The 20,079-nt window shown below is 40.8% G+C and overlaps 1 protein-coding gene and 1 long non-coding RNA gene across 6 annotated transcripts in view; one reads left to right on the top strand and one right to left on the bottom strand.

Moving 5' to 3' along the window:
* Window positions 1-11,282, top strand: part of LOC111248716 (uncharacterized) — a 35,905-nt gene extending 24,623 nt beyond the window's left edge. For 2 of the 5 annotated variants that reach the window (XR_015326193.1, XR_015326192.1), the window contains exons 3-4: window positions 9,264-9,417; window positions 10,419-11,282. Coding sequence is in view for 1 of the 5 variants with exons in the window: in XM_086986809.1 (XP_086842935.1) it covers window positions 7,512-8,936; window positions 9,264-9,389 (1,551 nt within the window). In the remaining 4 variants the exon portion in view is untranslated. Of the gene's footprint in view, window positions 1-6,980; window positions 7,000-7,082; window positions 9,418-10,418 lie in introns of those variants that run through there. The other 3 variants (XR_015326194.1, XM_086986809.1, XR_015326191.1) reach the window with 3 other exon arrangements.
* Window positions 5,256-7,791, bottom strand: LOC147755823 (uncharacterized). The gene is made up of 2 exons (XR_015326210.1): window positions 7,651-7,791; window positions 5,256-6,984 (listed from the first exon to the last, which is right to left on the bottom strand). It is a non-coding gene; the product is annotated as an uncharacterized LOC147755823 (long non-coding RNA).
* Window positions 11,283-20,079: the final 8,797 nt, after the last annotated feature.

The following is a 20,079-nucleotide window of genomic DNA, read 5'->3' as shown; positions in this document are numbered from 1 at the left end:
CATATACTAACCAGCCTTTCAGTTGCCCCCTGTTTCTCCCGTTACAACAAACGGAATGTGAGGTGAGTAAAGAAACTGTGTTTCTGTCTCAGCGAAGCGTAGTGGCCGATTTTCACGCCAATGTGGCTGTCGGTAGTCCCATTTGTACGTGTATGTGTGTCATTAGGAAGGCAAGAAAGCATTGGCTGCATGTTCGCTGCTTTGGTGGTTGGCTGTGAGGGAATATCCTGCCATCTGTTCGACAGTAGCCAGCAATCGAACTGTGTACGAACACGGATAGAGAATTCAGGGACGTAAGGAACATTGGCTTCTACCGTGTGTTTGCTTCAATAAAGAGGATCTGATGGTGATGGGGAAAAGAAGCCCTTCACCAGCAGCAAGGCGGCAGGCAGCCCAGCCAGGTTGGGCTGGCGAAACCCTGTGGTCGAACTAAAACCAAGTAACAGGACGATATCGAAAAAGAAGGCCAGCCTAGTCTCCCACGGTGATGGTCAGAAACATAGGCAGCAACATGACAGAGACGCAGAAAAAGGCTTGCAGGACCCGACAATGCTTGCTGTTATCGCTGCTGAGAGTGCCAGACCTACTACGTCGGATTCTGCTACCACTAATGCCACCTCTGCCATGTTTCTGCCATTTGAGGGTCTTGATTGCCGAGCCGTTTTCCGCTGAAGGTCCCGCGTCTAGTCCCTGCTTTTCATCCCCTCCCGTATCCAGAGTAGTCCCTTCGCAGGCGACCAAAACGACAAATGATGTCTGTTGTATCGTGCGGCTGGTCGGTTTGGTGGCCAATCGCCCACGTCCTTGTACTTCTGCTTCAGTTTAGGAACGCTACAGAGACTGTGCCAATTGTCATTTTTTATTTTCCTCTTTAATTAATTTGGGCCACCCTCTGTGTAGGTGATGACAGACAGAGCTAGTCCATGGGTTGATTAAGAATACAGGAAAATATCACGATCGAGAGAGTACAATATAAGAATCAGAGGAGCAAGGCTCATGGAAGCCTGACGTATACATAACTCCATATCATTCATTCCAATGATTAGGCTTAAACGGTTAGCATCCACCTTTTACGGCAACACCTCCGTATGCAATTATTATACTCCGTTATTATAATGCAATTTTCAATATAAAATAGAATATTTTTCTTCTAAAGATGTCGCCAGTAAGCGTTTGTTTGGTATTTGAAAAATTGGTATCTAGAGGTCATTCTATCCAGGAACGGAACAATCAATGATGTTCCAATTAGATCATAGGCTGATGCCCAAAGCTACGAAGACCAAAGAAATGAGCGAAGCAGCTTAATGAATACGCCTGCAGACGCAAACGTACGATTAAGCACGACTCCCGCTTATTTTGCCCCTTCCATCTCAAAACAATTGGCGTTTTTGGTGGTTTGCTGACGCAATTATTGGGAGGCTCACGCTCTTCGTGCATATTTGGCCTCCGAACGTCTCCGTTCGTCTCCGAACGGGCATTGATATGACTTCGGCATAAGCTACTTTCGAGAATGGCCGGGCCTTCATCCATCACCGATCCCGAAACACTTATACATGTCTACTTCGCAAGGCAGCTCAAAAAAACCTTAAGAATAGGTATAGTTGTTCCGTAGTAATAACTTCTAACCCAGTCGTCCAGCCAACGTTAAAGCCTTTGTGAATATTATGCTTTTCATCCGAGGCATCGCTTAACTGCCCGGCACAATTTTCATCGCGGTCCTTTCAGTATACTTATGCCGTATATCAGGTCCGTGTGGGCACCGTATGGTCTATATACCTGCTCGCCACGTAACGCTTCCCTTAGCTGCTATTTCCGACTAAGCCGATTTGGGTCAACCAGTAAAAAGTGAGAATGTTTTCGCATCTGAAACCCGAATCGACTTATAAGTAGTTTTGTATTTGTCCAAGATAGTGAGCTACTTATTGAACGCAAATGCACTCCAGAGCTCACAACCAGTCTTCAGAACCGCAAGCGATGTTCAGTGAGTGGTAAAATAGTTCTTTTGATCATAATGGCCGTGACGGTAAGCTAAAGGGAACGAAATGGCAGTAGGGTGGGCAGCAGAAGTGAGTGGGAGTACAATGCTAAAGTGCTTCTTAGGCAAAAATAAGCTTCTGGTATTCAGGCTCCCCAGCGTTCTCTGCGACGCTGACTCTCGAATCTTTTATTACTGCTTCTTAAGCTGATTGGCTTGGCAAAGTAACATCCATTCTTGAGTTTATCGAACCGAATGAACTGATACAGGTGAGTCGTTCCTGACTAACTGTTGTCGTTTTATCACCGCATGCGATTTGCCTTTTCGTGGACGCACCTTAAACTCATAGTTATGCTGGTACATTTATTTTAAGGCCATAGTTTCTACGTACGGTTCGCTCGGGCTGATAAAAAAATTAGCCCTGTCCAAGCCGTCCATGAAAAATATGTATTAGTTTTAAGTTTCACCTTTCGGAGGAACGCTCAAACGACCGACTGAGGTAAAAATTTCTAAAAAATAACGTAAAAGAGATACAGTAGGGCTGTTATCAATTATCATCATTTATTCTCACTTTTGGGTCAGGTTTACACTTTGTTATCAGGAGCCCATGGCCTAATTGCATTTGTTTTTTTTTTTAGCTACACGTCACAGCCTTTTACTCACGAGTTATTAAGGTAACTTAATCGATCTAATGCTGTATAGTATATTTAGCTGACATAAAGGCTGATTTTTTTTTTGGTTGTTGTTGTTGTTTTGTACATATATGTTGGAGCAAATAGCAGCTCGAATGCAAAAAAAAACCGTTTAAGTAAAAAACAAAATAAATAAATCGAAACACGTGACTATCGCGACTGTATAATTACGAAACAAGGAAACATCTGTCCTTTGAGTGGCTGACAGAAACTAGGTGTTAAGCACGGAGTGGGCACACAAAGTACTACGCTAGTGATAATGAACGAATGAAGCAATCTGCATATGAAAACCGTCACAAATGAAAAAAAGATGTCAAACCTTCTCAGGGAATGTTTTTTCCTGAGAAAACCTGTTTTCTAGGGATCGTTGGGCTCGGCGGTTAATGAGCACTAGGAAAATAATTGTGAGCGTCTACAGTTTACGGTGTGCTAGGGCACATTAGAACATTACTGGAAGTACGTTGCGTCGAATCAAAGTACGTAAATAAATAGAGCCAGGCAAAAATAGTGTAACTAAGAAACCCTTGTTTATACTTATTTGGAACTCAAAAAAGGCTCTGAACCCACTGAGACGGAGACTGCGAACGTTGCCAGTGGCAAAGTAGTGCGCATCATTTCAAGTAAATTAAAGTAGGGCTAACAATAACGACCTCTAACTGTTATCCTGCATTGCATTTCATACGTCGTTTCTCCTGGACGTACTACGATCACTGACGCTGTCGAATACTGGCGACAAACAATGCTTGCGTTCCTAAGGCCCGAGAAATTTCCTAAAAGAAAAAACATCACTGATTATAAGCGTCCTGAGTAAATCTCACCCCAAGGATAAAGTAATAATAAGCAAGATTTTCCATAGTCTGGGTGCGAATATCTCGTACAACATACAATTTACTTTATACAGCGTAAACTTGTATAAGTAAACCAAAACAAAGCAATGGGTTTCTAATTTCCTACTCTAACTTTAAATACACGAAACGTTACTTGGCAAATGTTAATACCACGAAAGGTGAGAACTTGAATTGGATTAGTGTACTGCAATAACTAGATACTGTTTTGGGGGATTTCTTATGTCTATTTTGTTAGTAGTTCTATCATTATCTACATAAAGAGCTACGTGTAAAGATACTTTATTAAAGTATTTGTAAGAAGTTTTTGAATTATGGCGGCTTTTATTTTCGAGAGCTGATTCCTTTATGTGAATGTTCTGTTCAGTGTTTGTGAGTACCCACTAGCGATTTTTTCAGAAGTTTATTATCGATCTATTTACCTGTTTATTAAACGATTCTGAGCAATAAGGAATCAGCTAACATAGAAGTTGACACAATTATAGTTACTTGAAGCTCTTCGCTTTCCTTTGCTTTTATTAACTATGTATTTTTGCTAATTTATCACACATTTTTAAGTGTAGTTCCACGACCGTAATTTGCGCAACGTTTTATTGATTTTAAATCGCTTTGTTAGAAGCTCAGACGTGGCAAAAATGCGTTTTCCACACACGAGATACGATTTTTATGATACTTAACATCTAGGCATAGATGCTACCTCTTTTTTACAGTTTTATGATTTGAGCTTATACATTCGCTTGCTTTCCACCAAACAACTCACATTTTTCCAATACTTTTACCATACCTCCTACACTGTTTTAGTGCACACCGATTGTGCGAAGAAGGACAACTTATGCATTCCGGCCTGCGTCCCGCGCGGCCCTTCCAGTCGTGTACGTGACCCGAGCAATTCTCTAGGGATATCTTTTTTCCATGTGCATACAAAGTATTACATGTACTGGCCATTTGCACTTCCGAAACACGAAGATTTTTTTAGCGACTATGCTTCTAGCTGGTCGGCTAACGGAGCTAGGTCAACACCATCCCGTATGGAGGGTGACGTTGGCTGTAATTCTACTTGGTCCAAATCCAGGCCGAGTTATCCGAGCAATCCAGTTCTGGCGATATTTTCTATCTTATCACATTGCCAATTTAGCGCCCCCTACCTTTCCTTCACAGCATCACTTTGCCTCTAAAAGAAGAACGGAGGACCCTTACGTGATTGTAGATACTTCTAGCATCGTGAATCTGGTTACTTATTTATCAGAAGCGGTAGGAAATGCACGCCCCAGCCTGCATCTAGGCTACGAAGCACGAGGACTGACTTGCGGCGTTCCCAGAGCTTGCTATCTAGCGCAGCTGTGCTTGCCGACAGTCTCGTCTGGAATCAATGCGGAAGAGAACTCTTTCGACATCAAGATGGATAGGATGCTCATCAATACACATGAAAAATTTCAACTAATACCAATTTGTTTGTCATGCATAGTAAACAAAAAAATGGAAAGAAGTCCACGTTGAATAAGTAGTTAACCAGAGGTACCGATTGTCTTTAGTACTAAATTTACAGACATTCGTTGTATACCTGTTTCATAATAACACAAATAACCTATCTATAAAAAAGAATCATGACTTTTATAGTTAAATAAAGATTTAGAATGACGTAGATTTCTATGTTAGGCTAATAAATGTATCAACTTCTATGATAACAAGCAGCTAAAATGATCACTGTGGTTGATTTCGTGTTAACAATACATACACACGATCTCACATTTAATATCAATATATTGATATAGCCGGTTTTTTATAAATACATTCGTGTTCTATTTTCGATGTTAGATCATCATGAATTTACAGTATAGATAAAAATGGCCGCCCGGTACGTTGGATTGGAAAATTTTTCTCTGCGGCGGGGAAGCACTGTGGCGCCACACGTATTTATGTTCATTTCAGAAGTCTTTTAACGTTACATTTATAAGGCACTAAAGGTAAATACGCGTATAAAAAGACCCACTCGACGAACTCCGCTGTGAAACGAGGATACGATCACATGCGCTCTACTACTAGAACGTCTATTATTTTAAAGGTGCAACAATTTACGTCATATACGTCAGTCCCTGTTGAAGATTATTGGCTAACGTAAACAGATTTACTGCCACTATAACGAATACGTTGCGGTCCAGATTGAAGTTTATCTATGGCGGGGTTTTGTGTGCTGGAAGTCAGCCGTGTGATGGAGCGGCAAACGGCGATCCTGGACGTAAAGCTCGAAACGTAGGAGCGTTTTTGCCGAGAGTCATGGTTGATTTAACTTCCCACTGCACACAATTAACTTTAGCTGTATAAATCAAGTAACCAACTATTTAAATGCTACTATGCTCGAGGTTGCATGAAATTGATCAGACACTTTGGTTTCCTTATTTCTATTCAAATAAATACTCTCACTAGTATAGACTATACGTATGAGCATTAATTCGATACTGATCTGTAATTGTTCTCCGTCCGCTATGTCTCAGCCGGGGGTGTCTTGGATAATTGCCTAAATTTGACAGCGACAAATTATGAACTCAAAGCGGCTTACATAAACGTGCGATAACGAATACCTTTTGCTTTATTGCGCTACATCTATAGGAGCATGGCCACATCAGACCCCTAAAGGGGTTCAAGTATTAATGTTATGTTCGTTTCTCCAATCGTTCTTCTTTGGGCGAAACTCGTTCTCAGTTGCTACGCCGACGACTTCCCCGAAACGAAGTTATTGATCGCAGTGAAGAAAGACTAGACCAGAACATCGGCTCTATGACTTTCAGGCGGAGTCGGGATCGGCTGATTGCCCAACAAGTAGATGGCCATGGGAAGGGGACTGTCGGATCGAGAAACGATCAAAAATGCATAACCCTTTTTTCCGCTTCCGGACCGCCTCTGACGATATTTAAACGTGCATCATATCTGCACCACACCTAAGTTAAGAAGCATTGGCTATGTAGGCAAGCGCAAGGTTTAAGTCGAATTTAGGTCGTGCTAGTGTTTAAACAGTTGGCCCTTGCGTGCCGAGAGGTCGCGTGCATCCTATTTTGTATTATCCTTATCGAGCGGAATTGCATCGTCGGTGTTGCTAGCCCTCATATGTCAGTTTCATGAAATGGTTGTAAATGAAGACCTGACTGTATGCGATCACATGATACAGTGAGTCGACTGCGTGCAATGTGATAAGACAGCTGATGGAGGTTTCATGTGCAGCCATCACGCGCAGCGTATGGTTTATTTCGAGCTGTCGTCTAAGCCAAAGGTCCGCACTCGAGATGAACCACTATATGTATCGATACGTACCTATGTATGTACAGCAAACATTTCAACTGCTCACTGTAGCAAACCTGCGGGACTTGTCCGTTCAAAACAAACGGCAAAATCTTTATAGATAGATCAAAATCACGAACTTAACGTGGCAGAGGCGGCAGTGTCGAACGTCAGCTCTGCTCCAGTCTCCATACCGACCCTATAAATTGATAAGGTTAACAAGTGTAAATTTACACATGCACCATGATCATATCAATTAGTTCGGGTAAATATACGTTCTAGATCATATTAAGCGAAACAAACGTTTTATAGCGGGCGTCTTTCGACCGGTTTAGGAGAATGAAGCATGCGTCTGTTGATGTGTCGAATCCCCCTCGCCAGCTCTCGTACAAACGACAAAAGCTCGCGCGACACCATCTGATGCTTACCTTCGATTCTTAAATACTAGAAGAATTAGCTAAGCTTGCTTTCATGAGCATTGTGGTGATTTTCATGTACCCCTGTTAGAAGAAGAGATTTCCTGCAGTGTTGTTTGTTCCCCTTCGGCAAGAACGATACGGTACCATAACAAAAATACATCTGTTAAATCTTCTAGCACTGAACAAACTCGTTTAGTGAAATTAAGCGGTAACTGACGATTGGCCACGTTGTTGCTATCGGCGCATGTGAAAATGTACATTTAGCTAGACCAATGCAGTGTCGCCGTATACGTCGGTTACTGGTCAAATGCTACAGCCAAAAAAGCAGATTCGTACCACATCATCAACCGCATCCGGCATTCGATCCGATCATAAAATCCCTGCCATAGAGCATTTGAAAAAGCTCGGTGATCTTTCTACAATAGTCAATAATCACGGTCACCTACCTGTTTACGTTAAGACAACGCTAGAATTGGTGCCTCACAAAGCACTCGACGCTTATTTCGAATCTGGCAAACGTGGCCATAAGCTTCTGTCAGCAATATGCTTCAACGCCGAGCTGGATGAAGTACGCTATGCAATTGAAACACTGCGATTAAACAGGTTGCCACAAGTAAGCACTTCGTCAAGCGATTGCCATCTGTGCGCTGTGATCTCGGCGCTGGGTGCAAACGAGCCCCAACCAGCCGTACTTCAGTATCTTACTAAACATGGCTACAAAGTATCAAGGAAAGCATTTGTCATGTGGAGCATGACACGTGGTGATAGGATATTCCTGTGGCGTTTGCTTGAGCCGCTAATTAAATTTGGCCGAAACCAATTGCCTCCAATGTCCGAGCTTCTCCACTACATGACGATCGACCACATTAAAGTTTTGCAGAAATTTGTCCGATTTGACATTGGTGATATACATTTCGCAGCGTGCGAAGGCGACATATCGGCCGTCGTTGAGATGAGTGTCAGTTGCCCTGCGGTGACGTGGAAACGACGCCATAGGCTTGCTGACATATTTGAATTATGTGAAGTATCGTGTTATTTTCGCAGCAGGGAACTTTTCGGACAGCTCAGGTACTTTCGAAAGTCTCTAGAGTTCAGGCCGGGCGCCCGTACCGATTCGAAATGGACATCGTATGGTAAATGGAGACTCTTTGAATCTTCTGAAGATATCGACCGCTTAGAGAAGCAAATGACCGCTGGCGATTTTGTGGAAACTACCTGGCAAATACTATTAGCCGGTTCCAGGCTCAAATACTCTTCTGATATCATTTGTTCGAATTTCTTCCAGTCGTTACACGTCAATGATTTACATGAGCTAGCACGCATGAAGTATTTCGTGTTAGATACCGCCGCATATTTGAAACCGCGGCTCTGCGGACGGTACGGAGAACTGAAGGAGAATTTTTTGAGTGGGTTTTGGCAATACTGCCGAGATCTCATAGTTGAGGTAGCTCAGCCATCGGTATCCATCCTACCCGGCTTTTACAACTGCTGCGGCGAGTACCTTCCACTTCAGAGACCGGGACAGGATCTTATATCTGAATTCGCAGATGCCGTCGCCCGAATGGACATCGATCGTTTATTCTCGGATTTCATAGAGATCCAGCAGTGGCGCGATGAGTGCCTATTCATTCTTGCCTTAATAGTGGTGAACAAACCTAGTCGGCCAGCTGTGTGGACCGTCATGAAGCTGTTGGTGGGGGGAGCTAGCTTGTTGATTTTGCCAGGAAAACACGTAAGCACACTTTCCCTACTGTTGAGAGATCCTCCTAGGCTGCCGGAATACCTTAGAAAAGAATTAATTTCCCGAATGTGTTGTCAGTTAGATACCAGTTTGTGGCAGCTTATGGGCCTTGACGTGGACACTTCATGCTTCGTAGTTGTCCGTCTCCGCTGCCTTGCCGCGATTGTGTGTCGACGTGCACTTCAAGACAACCTGATTGACCTGTCTCAGCAAGACGTACCGGCTTCAGTTGTAGAAGTAGCTCTGGGTCATCCCGACAAAAATCATGATTAATGAAGTGTTTATGTTTTCTTGCAAATAATATTTATCACCTTCCAGAAGCAATATTATCGTTTCGGCAATGGTCGATGCATGCTAAAGCTAATGCGAAGATCCATGCTTCAAGAACAAGTTTCTCGTACGAGCTTTGTGAATTTTACCCCGCAGTCTACGAAGACCAAATGAAAAGAATATATTGGATTCCCTCGTCGAGGTGAGTGGCCATTGGACTAAGAGCACGAATTTTCAATCGTTTTTTACAATTCGTAGTATCAGTTTCCTATTACGCTACCTTCAAGCTGTAAATTCAAAGCTACCCGTTTTGCTCCCCGGGCAGCGACCTGTTAACGGTCGTATTGATACATAGAAGTTTCAGCTTCAGCAGAATTTTAAGGAGGCAATCACACGTTTATTTATGGGGTGACAATTTAGAGTTCCCGACATGCTAAACCTCGTACGTGATTGCAACTGGAATAGATATACCACCTATCTCTTCTACCGGTTACTGAGTACCGACGTTTCCTAACTGTTAAAAAATTTACCTGCTTATATTTTATACAGTATGTGCTATAATAAATTATCCAAGTATTAGGTTGACGCTTAAATGGCTGCCCTTTTCTCAAATGTTATTCCCGCTTCCGAAAACCCTGCGCTGCTTGTTTATACTATATTATTCTATATCTATCTAATATATATATATATATATGAGTATCTTCTATAACCTTGTCGTGATGTTAGTATGTAAGCTAGATAGTTTTATCTGGAGTTTAGGCTACTAATGTCAGTTTTTTGTCCAGAATTGTGTTGCTGATAAGAACGGCAAACATTTTTTTCCAACTTAAACGTAAGTGGAAAGTAAAAAAAATCTGCGTAACAAACTAAAACAAAAAGTTTTCACATATATGTTAATGCTTGTGACGTCCGAGGGAATGCCACTAGGACAACGTCAAAAAGATGCGAGCATTGTGTGTTTAGTTACGTTCTACCGGTAAGAACACCAAAACCGCAGATCACGCTTAGGTAGCTTTAACCCTTGGAGCTCATTTTTATGTAAGATCTATGGCTTGCCATATGCTTTACATACATATATTTTTTTTTTTATTAGGATCAGTTTTGGCCAAAAGCTTATGTTGTTTAAGTTCAAAATTGTAGTCCACTGCGAGCATACATCGAGAAGAAGCTGTTAAATGTTATGAAAATTTCTGAATATTTCAGGCAAATAAGAGTGTAAAGTAGCAAGATTACCCTGATTGACTTGCTTGGCCCAAATCAAACGGAATAAAACTCCGTTGGTTGAACGTCTCTTACGCTATATAGTGTCGTCAATTTGGAATTGCTCTGAACGTATACTGATATAAATATGATTGAAGATCACGCTTCTTCAATAGAGTCGAAGACAGGAGGAATCGGGAACGCGAAAGTATTACGGTAGAATTACGCATTTCTGGTTTGCATTGGATTGAAGAGTTTTCCGGCGCTGTCATTTTATTGTAGATCAAAAAAATCTAGAGACCACCGACGAGACTGTAATATCTAGTGGTGACAACAATGAAGAATAGTACGCACGGCAACCACACTCTACTGATAATACGCTAGTTTAGAGTAATAAGACTGCACAGTCCTGATAATTTGATGAAACGTATTCTACCGCTAACAGTGAGTCGGGGCAAACGCCAAGGGCGAACTATAGTATTTTTTCGAAAGCAATCATATTAAAAAACATTCGCTGCATAATTAAATGAGAAAAAAATAATATGTGACGAATCACTATTTGATGATATATTTGTTAACCCTGACGCATATAATTAGAAATAGGGCTGGATTTATGATTCAGCCCGGAACAGCTGCTGTAATGATTTCAATATACAAAAAAGTTCCGTTTTTTTCTTAGTTATGATTAAATTCGGCTCTGCCTCTACTCTTTGCCCCACAGCGAAAATTTGCATGGTGCACCGGCAAAACTTATAGCGATTTCGACTAAAAAATTATCTACCCAATAGCAGCATCAACCAACAAGAAAAAAATATTTAAAGATAATGTTAAATCAACAAATAAAAATAGGCCATTGTTGTTCTTGAATTAGGCAAATCTTCTTCTTTGGGCTACAGCTGGAAAATATCTATAATAGAATGGATTGTCCTCCGCCAGACTCACGATATTAAAGACTGTGCACCTGTTTGGCCGGCTACGTGCAGTGAGTGCTCGGTCCCCAGTCACTTCTATGTCAATTCGATACTTAGCTATAAGATTGCCACCCGTAAGGTAATTGACGAGGACCTCGGACACAAACATGGAACATTATCACACGGATCCTCTTTGAAGAAGAGTGGCGCATCACTCTCGTTCGCTATTTTTTTTTTATTTTACTCGAATTTTACATTCAGACCCTCGTCGAATAACAGTGACACTTAGCTTCACATTGACGAGACCTAACCATATATATATACATTTCAAGTGTGTTTCTAATAATCGTGCGAATACGTATTACCCATAAACTATTAAGGGCCTTTCTTTCTTTTATGACAATATCGGTGCAAAGTTCTTCAGTACGGGCTGTTTGTGTCTGAAAAAGTAGATTCCCTAAAAGTCATTGACGTAGCGGGTAGTACAGTTATCTTTAATCCTCTTTCTTTTCGAGTTTTGCGGAAATCGATTCTACGAACTAAGGAGCTGTTTTTAAAATTTTGGCAAAGCCGCGCCACTTATCATCGTCGCCCTAACCGGAAGGACAAGGGTTTAGCTTTGCCCACCGAGCCCATACACTGACACAATAGACCTTTGCTGGAATTACCGGCATAATAATTTGAGCCTTAATACAAACATATAGGCTTAAATACTTGGTCAAATAATTTTCGAAAATATCCTACGTGTATATAAAGGTCCAATTAATTATGAAGATGGCCCAGGTAATCGAGCAAGATCGCCAAGATACACAGTATGACGAAGATGACACCAGGCATCAACTCCTGTAAATACACGAATATCCGAGCCCTACTACAATATAGCTATCACAGACAATATATATATAAAACGTTTAACATAAGCTAAAAAAAATATTATCGCATTCCTGCAATTTTCTTATATTGTAAACACTGCTAAAAACCTGTTTCAATTCATTCATATGCTAATTTTTAAGAACTGCCGCAAACTTTAATAAGATAGCCCGTTATTACGGCAATAAATATGGATATATTTCATATTAGCGTTAAGTATCCCTGGAAAATATGGTTAGCTAAGATGTACTCGTGCGTAATTTCGTAATTAAATAATACATACGTCATAACATAACCACCAACGAAACAGATCAGGACTTCAGCAAACCTGCCGTCTTTTCAAAGAGGACCACAGTCTAGTAGAAGTCGTTCAATGAATCGCGGACGGAGCTTAACAGGACGGCTTATATCAATTCAATACAAACGGAAATTTTCTTCTGTGTTTTTTCCGACAACAGGCTTGGATAGCAAATAGAATAGTTCTGTATTTAATGCGAATTGGGGGGAAAAACGTACATCTTTTAGCTTTATTTGATCATATATTCCAAGTAGAAATGTGATAAAAAGCTTTTGGGATCGCTAAATAGTTTGGATAGCTTTAGACTCACTCTGGAAATGAATTGAAAAGATACGCGTAAGTTAGGTAGCATGCCGAAGCAATCATCTTCCATAGCATGTTAAGGCGTTACGAGAACAGTTCTGTTCTGGAGACCGTAATGCTTACCTCAGAAGAGAGTTTTAAGGCCAGCAACTATCCGCGTCGTAGGCGAGGTGCATAAAATACGCTATGCAATGGAAACGTTAAAGTTGTACCATGCCCTCGCCTCGAGGCATGTAAGTAACGTATGTATTTTTGTACCATTAGTGCTCCAGCGGAAGAACTCCAAATGACTCTGATTAGTTACCTCACTGGGTAAGCTTGCACGGTGTCCTGAAAAACGTCCGCTATTTCGACACTGTCAAACATCAATGGAAACTGTCGACATACGCGACCTTTTTGAACCGCTTGTGAAATTCGGCTAAATACAAGCGCCACCAATCTTAAAATTTCCCACGTAAGTGAGTGAGAAACTGGTGCTGTTATGCGCTAATAATTTATTGCTAGGCTTGTAGAAGCACTTGTAGACATATAGGAAAGATGACCACTTCTACACTAAGAGGCCACTTCGATAGAGCCAACCTTAACTTCCAGTTCACAGTTATAAAACGCTAGTGTGTCTAATAGCTCCAGCTCGGGCATACGATTCCTAAAATTCAATTTCACCGTATTGTTCACCGAGCAAATGTAACGGTAAGCTGCGTCGTGTATAAACTATTGTTAATATCGTCATTATAAAAGCAATACAAATACTAGTTCGTTTAAACGTGTCCCTTTTTCCAAAGCTGATAACTCGAAATGTGTTGCGCATATTTAGCTAATTATCTATTCTATTATGTTTGTATAAATATATATATATATATATATATATACCGTTCTGTTAAGTTCTACTGTACTGATTGTGAGTAGTCACTAAAATAAAAACGTTGGCCATTTGAAAGTATCCAGATTGAAGCCGTAATACAACATAGCAGCTAGAAAACACAGTGGAGCCACTCAGGGCAGAACCGATCTATACAAAAAAACAATAGCGCCGTCAAACGGCGTATCCATCTGGCCGCAAAGTCTACTACTGCACTATTCGCAAAAGTCCTTCGCCATGATGACAGCTGTTTGCCCTATCTAGGCCAGCAAGCTGATTCGCTCCTTATAAAAGGTTCGCATGCCTACACTTTTCTCTAAAAACATCAGGATTAGCCATGTGATTAACTGACTGGGAATAAATATTACTAATACAGTAAGAAGACATCCATTCGACCACTTCTCCATACGCTGAAACTATGTGCCCGGATTCCTAATGTCTAAATAAATAATCACTGTTCAGTAATAAGCCAGTTTATGCAATCTGTCGACAGGCTGTGTCCAGAAAATCTGTCAACCTAGAAAACCCAGCAGACGTTAATACCTCGTAGAAACTTTTTTGTTCACCGTGTTTGTTTGCTATGCGGTCTCAACGTGCTCACGCACAGCTCGAGGTGCCTTTCTAGATGTATATATATTTGGTGAAGCCGAACAGAATCTACTGCTCATTGATGGTAAGCTCTGTTGCTATGCGCCTGTACTCGAGAGATTTTTAGGTACTCGAGTTTAATTGGTGGTTTACTGGTATTGTGGTGGAAGAAGCGAGAGGTCTAGCAAAATTCGAAGACGTCCCCAACGTCATTTCGTTATTTTCGTCAACATCGCTCTCCATCGTACACTCATTCGCGCCAAAGACTCGAAATAGTCGGCGGGCGCCAGAACTCTTCGCGTGCGCTATTGTCATGAGCAATTCTAGGTTGGCCAGATTTGACAGCGGCTGAAGCTTTCAGAGAACGAAAGTCGGTTCAGAAAGAGAACTTAAAATTTGTCCTTTTCCGCGAAGCCGTTTCAGAGAAAGTTAGCGAATGGTTCAGATTTCACCATTAGTTTAAAACTAAATCATTACTTTACTTGCACATAACTAACTGCAGCTGCAGCTGAATAGAGCTAAAATCAACTTGAATGCCTGAAACCGTTCCAAACTTGTTTTGATCCAAAGATAATTAAAGTTACTCGCATGTAACTTCTGCTGTGCTCGAGAAGCTTATTGACACGCGTGGCGATTACTAGAAACTAGAAATCAGATCCGAAAGAAAACATACAGTTGTCGAGACGTACCATTAGGCGACACATCGGCGTAAATACGAGGCCGGAGAAGGACGGTTATTCATCAATTCGGTGACAACTCTTTGACGCTGCTAAATGTTGTTGTATGTGCAAGATTTGTTTCTGCAATTGTCCGGTAGTAACCTATTTGTCTGTCAATTCGAAGGGTACAAATGTGGCTTTGGCTTAAACCTAAACACAGCTTTACGTGGACCCTCTAGCAAAAGTTCGGGTAATAAAAAAGGTAATCAATATACTAATCCCTTCTCCCACTCGGCCCCTCCGGATTGATCATATTACGGCCTCTGCTGCCCCGATTGACCCATGCAGAAATACTAAAACTGCGGTACCAGGATTTGTTATCAGGAAGGACAGCTGAAAACCTTGGACATGGAAAAAGTTTTTCTGTGATGCTCGAAACTTGAGTCGCAGCTTTAGACTAGAACATCTGGACCTGAAAACCGCGTTTTGCCGTTCACTTGATTTCTCCCACACTATAATAATGTTAAGTTTGTAATTATCCAATGACTTTTACGAGATGCTAAATAGTTTTAGCTATATAATATCGTGAAATACTTAACGTGCTAACAAGAAAATCACGTTCTTATTAATTCTGTTTGGTTGAAGATCTCCGTCGCGTGAATCATCAGTCCATGCTCAAACGCTCCACGTAGTCAGGTTAACAACACAATACCACAAGCTTAAGTCGAACATAGAAACATAAGCACACTTCGTGTTATATGATTCGTAAGAGCAACTTCTATTTGTAAACGTCCATCTTAACAATTTACCAAGAGTCTCAAGGATGGTATAAAAGGGCAGCCAAAGTCATCATATCTATCATCGTATTTTACATATGCAGAGTATTCATTATCTGTTCTTCAGCCCGTGGGCAGCAGAGCGAGTAACGACGCATCAGTTTAACTGATTTGTTTCCCTTCGATTCGTGGCCTCGTACTGCCGCGCGTGGGTCGCAGAAGCCCTCATTGATTTGTGCAAATTTTTGGTTCCGCTTCTGAGTAAATTCTGCAACCATTTTACAGGTAGGTCGTTAGCGGCGGCGCTGGTCGACATTTCCCAAAGAGCTATTTTTGAGAATTGTTCAGCCGGCAGCACTTATTAAGCGATGATACAGTTATTTAACTTTATAAAGCGATGACAAAAGCTCACAAAACGCAGCTTTCGACAATCGAATTGCTTGTATCACATCATCTGACTAAAGCCTGTCGTCTAACATAAAGATAATGACTTCTTTCTAACAACATTAATACGGCCTCAACTTCGATCCTTCTAATGGTAAATTCGAAATACGGACTGCTTGTACCGTTTGTTAAACTTTTTTTCGTTGTCTCGCCTTCCCTAACTCTGTTAAAGGTCTGAGTCAATCAAAGGGAGACCTGTTAACAAAACACTCCCAGACGTCAACATTCCAGCCATAAAAATACGGTATATTGTTAGGGGCGCAAAGAAACTTTCAGAAATCTAAAGAGCTATTTTTGTGCTCAATTATGGTACGTTTGTATTGTGTATGTATAGGGTGAACGAAATGATCAACAAATATAATGAAGATAAATGATTGAATGTTGTCAAGCTATACATACAGCGCTGGTAGTGGGCTGATGTGCCCATTTCACGGCAGTGCAGTTCGTTGCCATACAATAGCGATCGAAGGATATAGTCAAAGATAGTTTCGCACTGTTTACTGTCCAAGCAAACTTTCACAAGAGAGACCCCACTTCTTTCGACCACTTCAGGTTACTGCACCAAAGTAATGGCTCTTTCTTTCCTAAATGTTCAGTCACTCTTTTATTTCTCCACTGTCCCTTCTCTGTACGTCTATGTACTGTTTACATGCTCTGTTTCTTCTTTACGGGCGTGTTATAATTTTGTTATGTAATGAACGGAATCGTATTTAGAATTTAGGTACCAATGTTCTTGGTGAATGACAAGTGCTTTTTTGGCATTTAGTCGAAAGACTAATTCATATTTGGTATGGTTAATAAAAGGGCCTTGAACATCGAAAAACAGCTAAAATAAACTAAAAAATCAACAAAAGTCTATGTGTGGCCAAGTTACATTGACGGAAGGCCATCCAAAAAAAGAGCCCATTAACCCGAGGCCTCTTCACAGCAGTGCCAGGAATCACGTGACGAAAGTCCTCAAACCTGCTTCCTCAAAATCTGAGTGGGGGATTACTTCGCATTCAGTTTGTCGCTCGTGCCTTGCGTCGAAAGGCTACCGAATTTTCCGTTCACTGACAAATGAAATTTATCAACGACAATCCCAAAACCTGTCTGAATGAGTCCTTTAACACCACATTTACAGATTTTTGCTGAGACAGAGTAAGTACAGTGGTCGAAAAATGGAAGAAGTGGTAGACGGCAATGCGAAATACATAAGAAATTGACTTGTTGTTAAGGTAAGCGTGAAATGTGTTTCTCGGCAATATCCTTATTTTCCGAACACCTTAACATTCAGGTTTGGGTAGGGATGGAAGCTCAACAGTTCTAGATACCTTTAACACCCAACGTACAGCTATTGTTTTTTAAAATCAGCTCTCTGCAATTAAACAGTTCCGTAGCACTATGACACACTTATAGACTGATTTTAAGGTTTGAATTGAAGTCCGTAAGTATCGTTCTCCAATGACACCAGGCCCACAGGGACGACTTCACTAATTAAATATGTATTCATTTATATACCCATTATTGTATTACCTATGAACCCATTTTTCCACAACTTCTGAAAAGTAAACTACTGATGGCTAAAATATTATGAGCAAAAGTAGTAAAGCCGAAATACAAGCACAGGCACTAACTTATATGGTTTTCAGCGATAACATACCGCAAGAGCAAAGCTAGTTGTGTGACATCGTATACGGAGTAGTGTATGTCAGTGAAGTGTTATTGCAACATCGGATTTATTAGTAATAGTTATGTGAGTCTTTTCATTAGGACAATCAGCAATGGCAAAATATAGTCATATACATGTACATATGTGGACTTTGTTTTGTATGTGTAAATATATGCCGATTTATTTGTAAGCGCTCATTAACGTATGTAGCACCACACAACGACCAATTCATAGCGCTTTGCTTGGCTGTTCTTACTTACGCTTACTCGATTTTAGATAGAGCCATTACCGTAGAGAACCCGGGTACCAAATGCAACCGTTGAAAGTACTGACAATACTAAATATATTTCGGTTATTCGAAGTCCTGGCGCTTAGTAATCAAGTGAAACTGTTGAATGTAAACTACAAATTGACAAAGTTATCGGTTACCTGATATGGCTTATGCTCGTCAAATGAACATAATATATATTAATATACCCATACTTATCCACTAAACATTATTTATTGAATAACTTACGTAGGTATTTAAAGTATCACGAAAACAGACGGGGGCAAGCTCCCAGATAGGTGTTGTTCTATAGTGAACGAGTTATATAGAGCCGCGGCTTTCACTGCATGGAGAGCGAGTAAAGACTGACGGCTCAGCAGAAGCTCTAGTTGACGATTTGATATACAAAGTCAGCCGCCACACAACAAACAGGACTTACGCCTGTAGAGGAGCGGAAACTGCTTGGTCCTACTGAAGACATTGATCTGAATCTCTGAGGATCGTCTTGGAACCACCGTACAAATTACACTTGCCGGCGGAAATACCGACCTAATTAAGCTAGTTGATTTAAGACTGTTCTTTGTATTATCTAAATGTTTCAAGTTCTACACCTCGTACAGTCGTTAAGCCTACTTTAGGCCGCCAGGTGACATCACGACACAAGATGTGTCCACGACCGGGTTCGCAGTTCTATCAGTTCATTTCACTAAGTGTCCTTAAATTTAGTTACTATTGCAGCATCACACAAACACTCTGATATTTATTTGTATGTTTCATGTTTAAATGAATCAGAGAAGTAGAATTACTGAAATCGTTGCTATATTAATCGAATTGTCAGTATTAGAACAGGCTCACAAAACAACTGCCGCAAGATAATGTGGCCATTAACAGATTGCAATGAAAGAAGAAAATATTATAGCTACAAACGGATAATAAAGTAAACGGTATGTCCTCTAACGCTGTGTCCTGGGCTGGAATAAACTATATAAAATATAGCTACGCCTGATTGATAGCGTCTGTCCTATAACCATTACATTATAGTTCGCCACCACAGTTACAAGCCAGAAGAGTCGCGCGAGCGACAATCGCAAGCTGCTAGTGCTAGTAATAATAATCTTGTTAGTTCGTACCATCGAGTCTGTGTAAATGATGAAAAACAAGTTCAAAGTTACTAACTCACCAGGAATTGACACGCATCTATTATATACGTAGAAATATTTATCTTGATTACTCCTACTTACATTTTACTATTGGATTTTAGTTTGGCGCTTAAGCTTTGCGAAGACGGCCACTCTATTTATGCTTTAGAAATTTTCCTCGATAATTGTAATTATAACGTGATATAACCTTGTTGTTTCGAAAGTATACCATGAAAAATAGAAATTGCTTACTACGAATCTTCGAATGAATCTCTTCGCTCTTACATACAGCGCGGTCACGTTAAAAAAAATAGAGTTTCGCATAGTTACACAAATATAGCTTCTTGACTAGCTTGATCCTGGGAAGAAGGTAATATTTTATGGTTATTATCGCATTAGTTCTGCTTAAGTCGATCAAATTGGGTTGGAACGACACTTTGCGGGCTCTATTTTTAGAAATTGAGCGTCGTCAAAGCGCTTCATGTTCTAGTTGCGTCAGTTTCTCAGTTGTCAAATCTGCCGGTACAAGGAGAAATGGAACAAAGTTTTGTTGCTACTGATGCACGTAGATACGCAAAACACATTCGCGCTAAACAAATAGAAATGTTTAAAAATACCCATTAAAATCCACAGAATTTTAACGTAAACGTAACTGATTCTTACACAGACGTAATATCGTATCTAACTGACTGCGGCTGCAACATGTTGGCTTTCGCCGCTGACGTCGCTTCGAAACTACGTCTTTTTCTAAAATCGCTTATGAAATTTAATTCATACACTAGGTATTGCCAGCTGGAGAATTTGCTTCATGTGTTCTTAATCACATCAAGCCTCTACGACGGTTTGTAGGTCTCATCGTCGGCAATCTACGTTTAGCACTACGAGCACTTCGTTTCAA

This window comes from Varroa destructor, unplaced genomic scaffold (genome assembly GCF_002443255.2).
Source record: "Varroa destructor unplaced genomic scaffold, Vdes_3.0 BEIS01000004.1, whole genome shotgun sequence".
NCBI lineage: Eukaryota > Metazoa > Arthropoda > Arachnida > Mesostigmata > Varroidae > Varroa > Varroa destructor.
The sequence above is the reverse complement of the archived record's forward strand: the minus strand, read 5'-3'. Positions and strand labels throughout refer to the sequence as shown.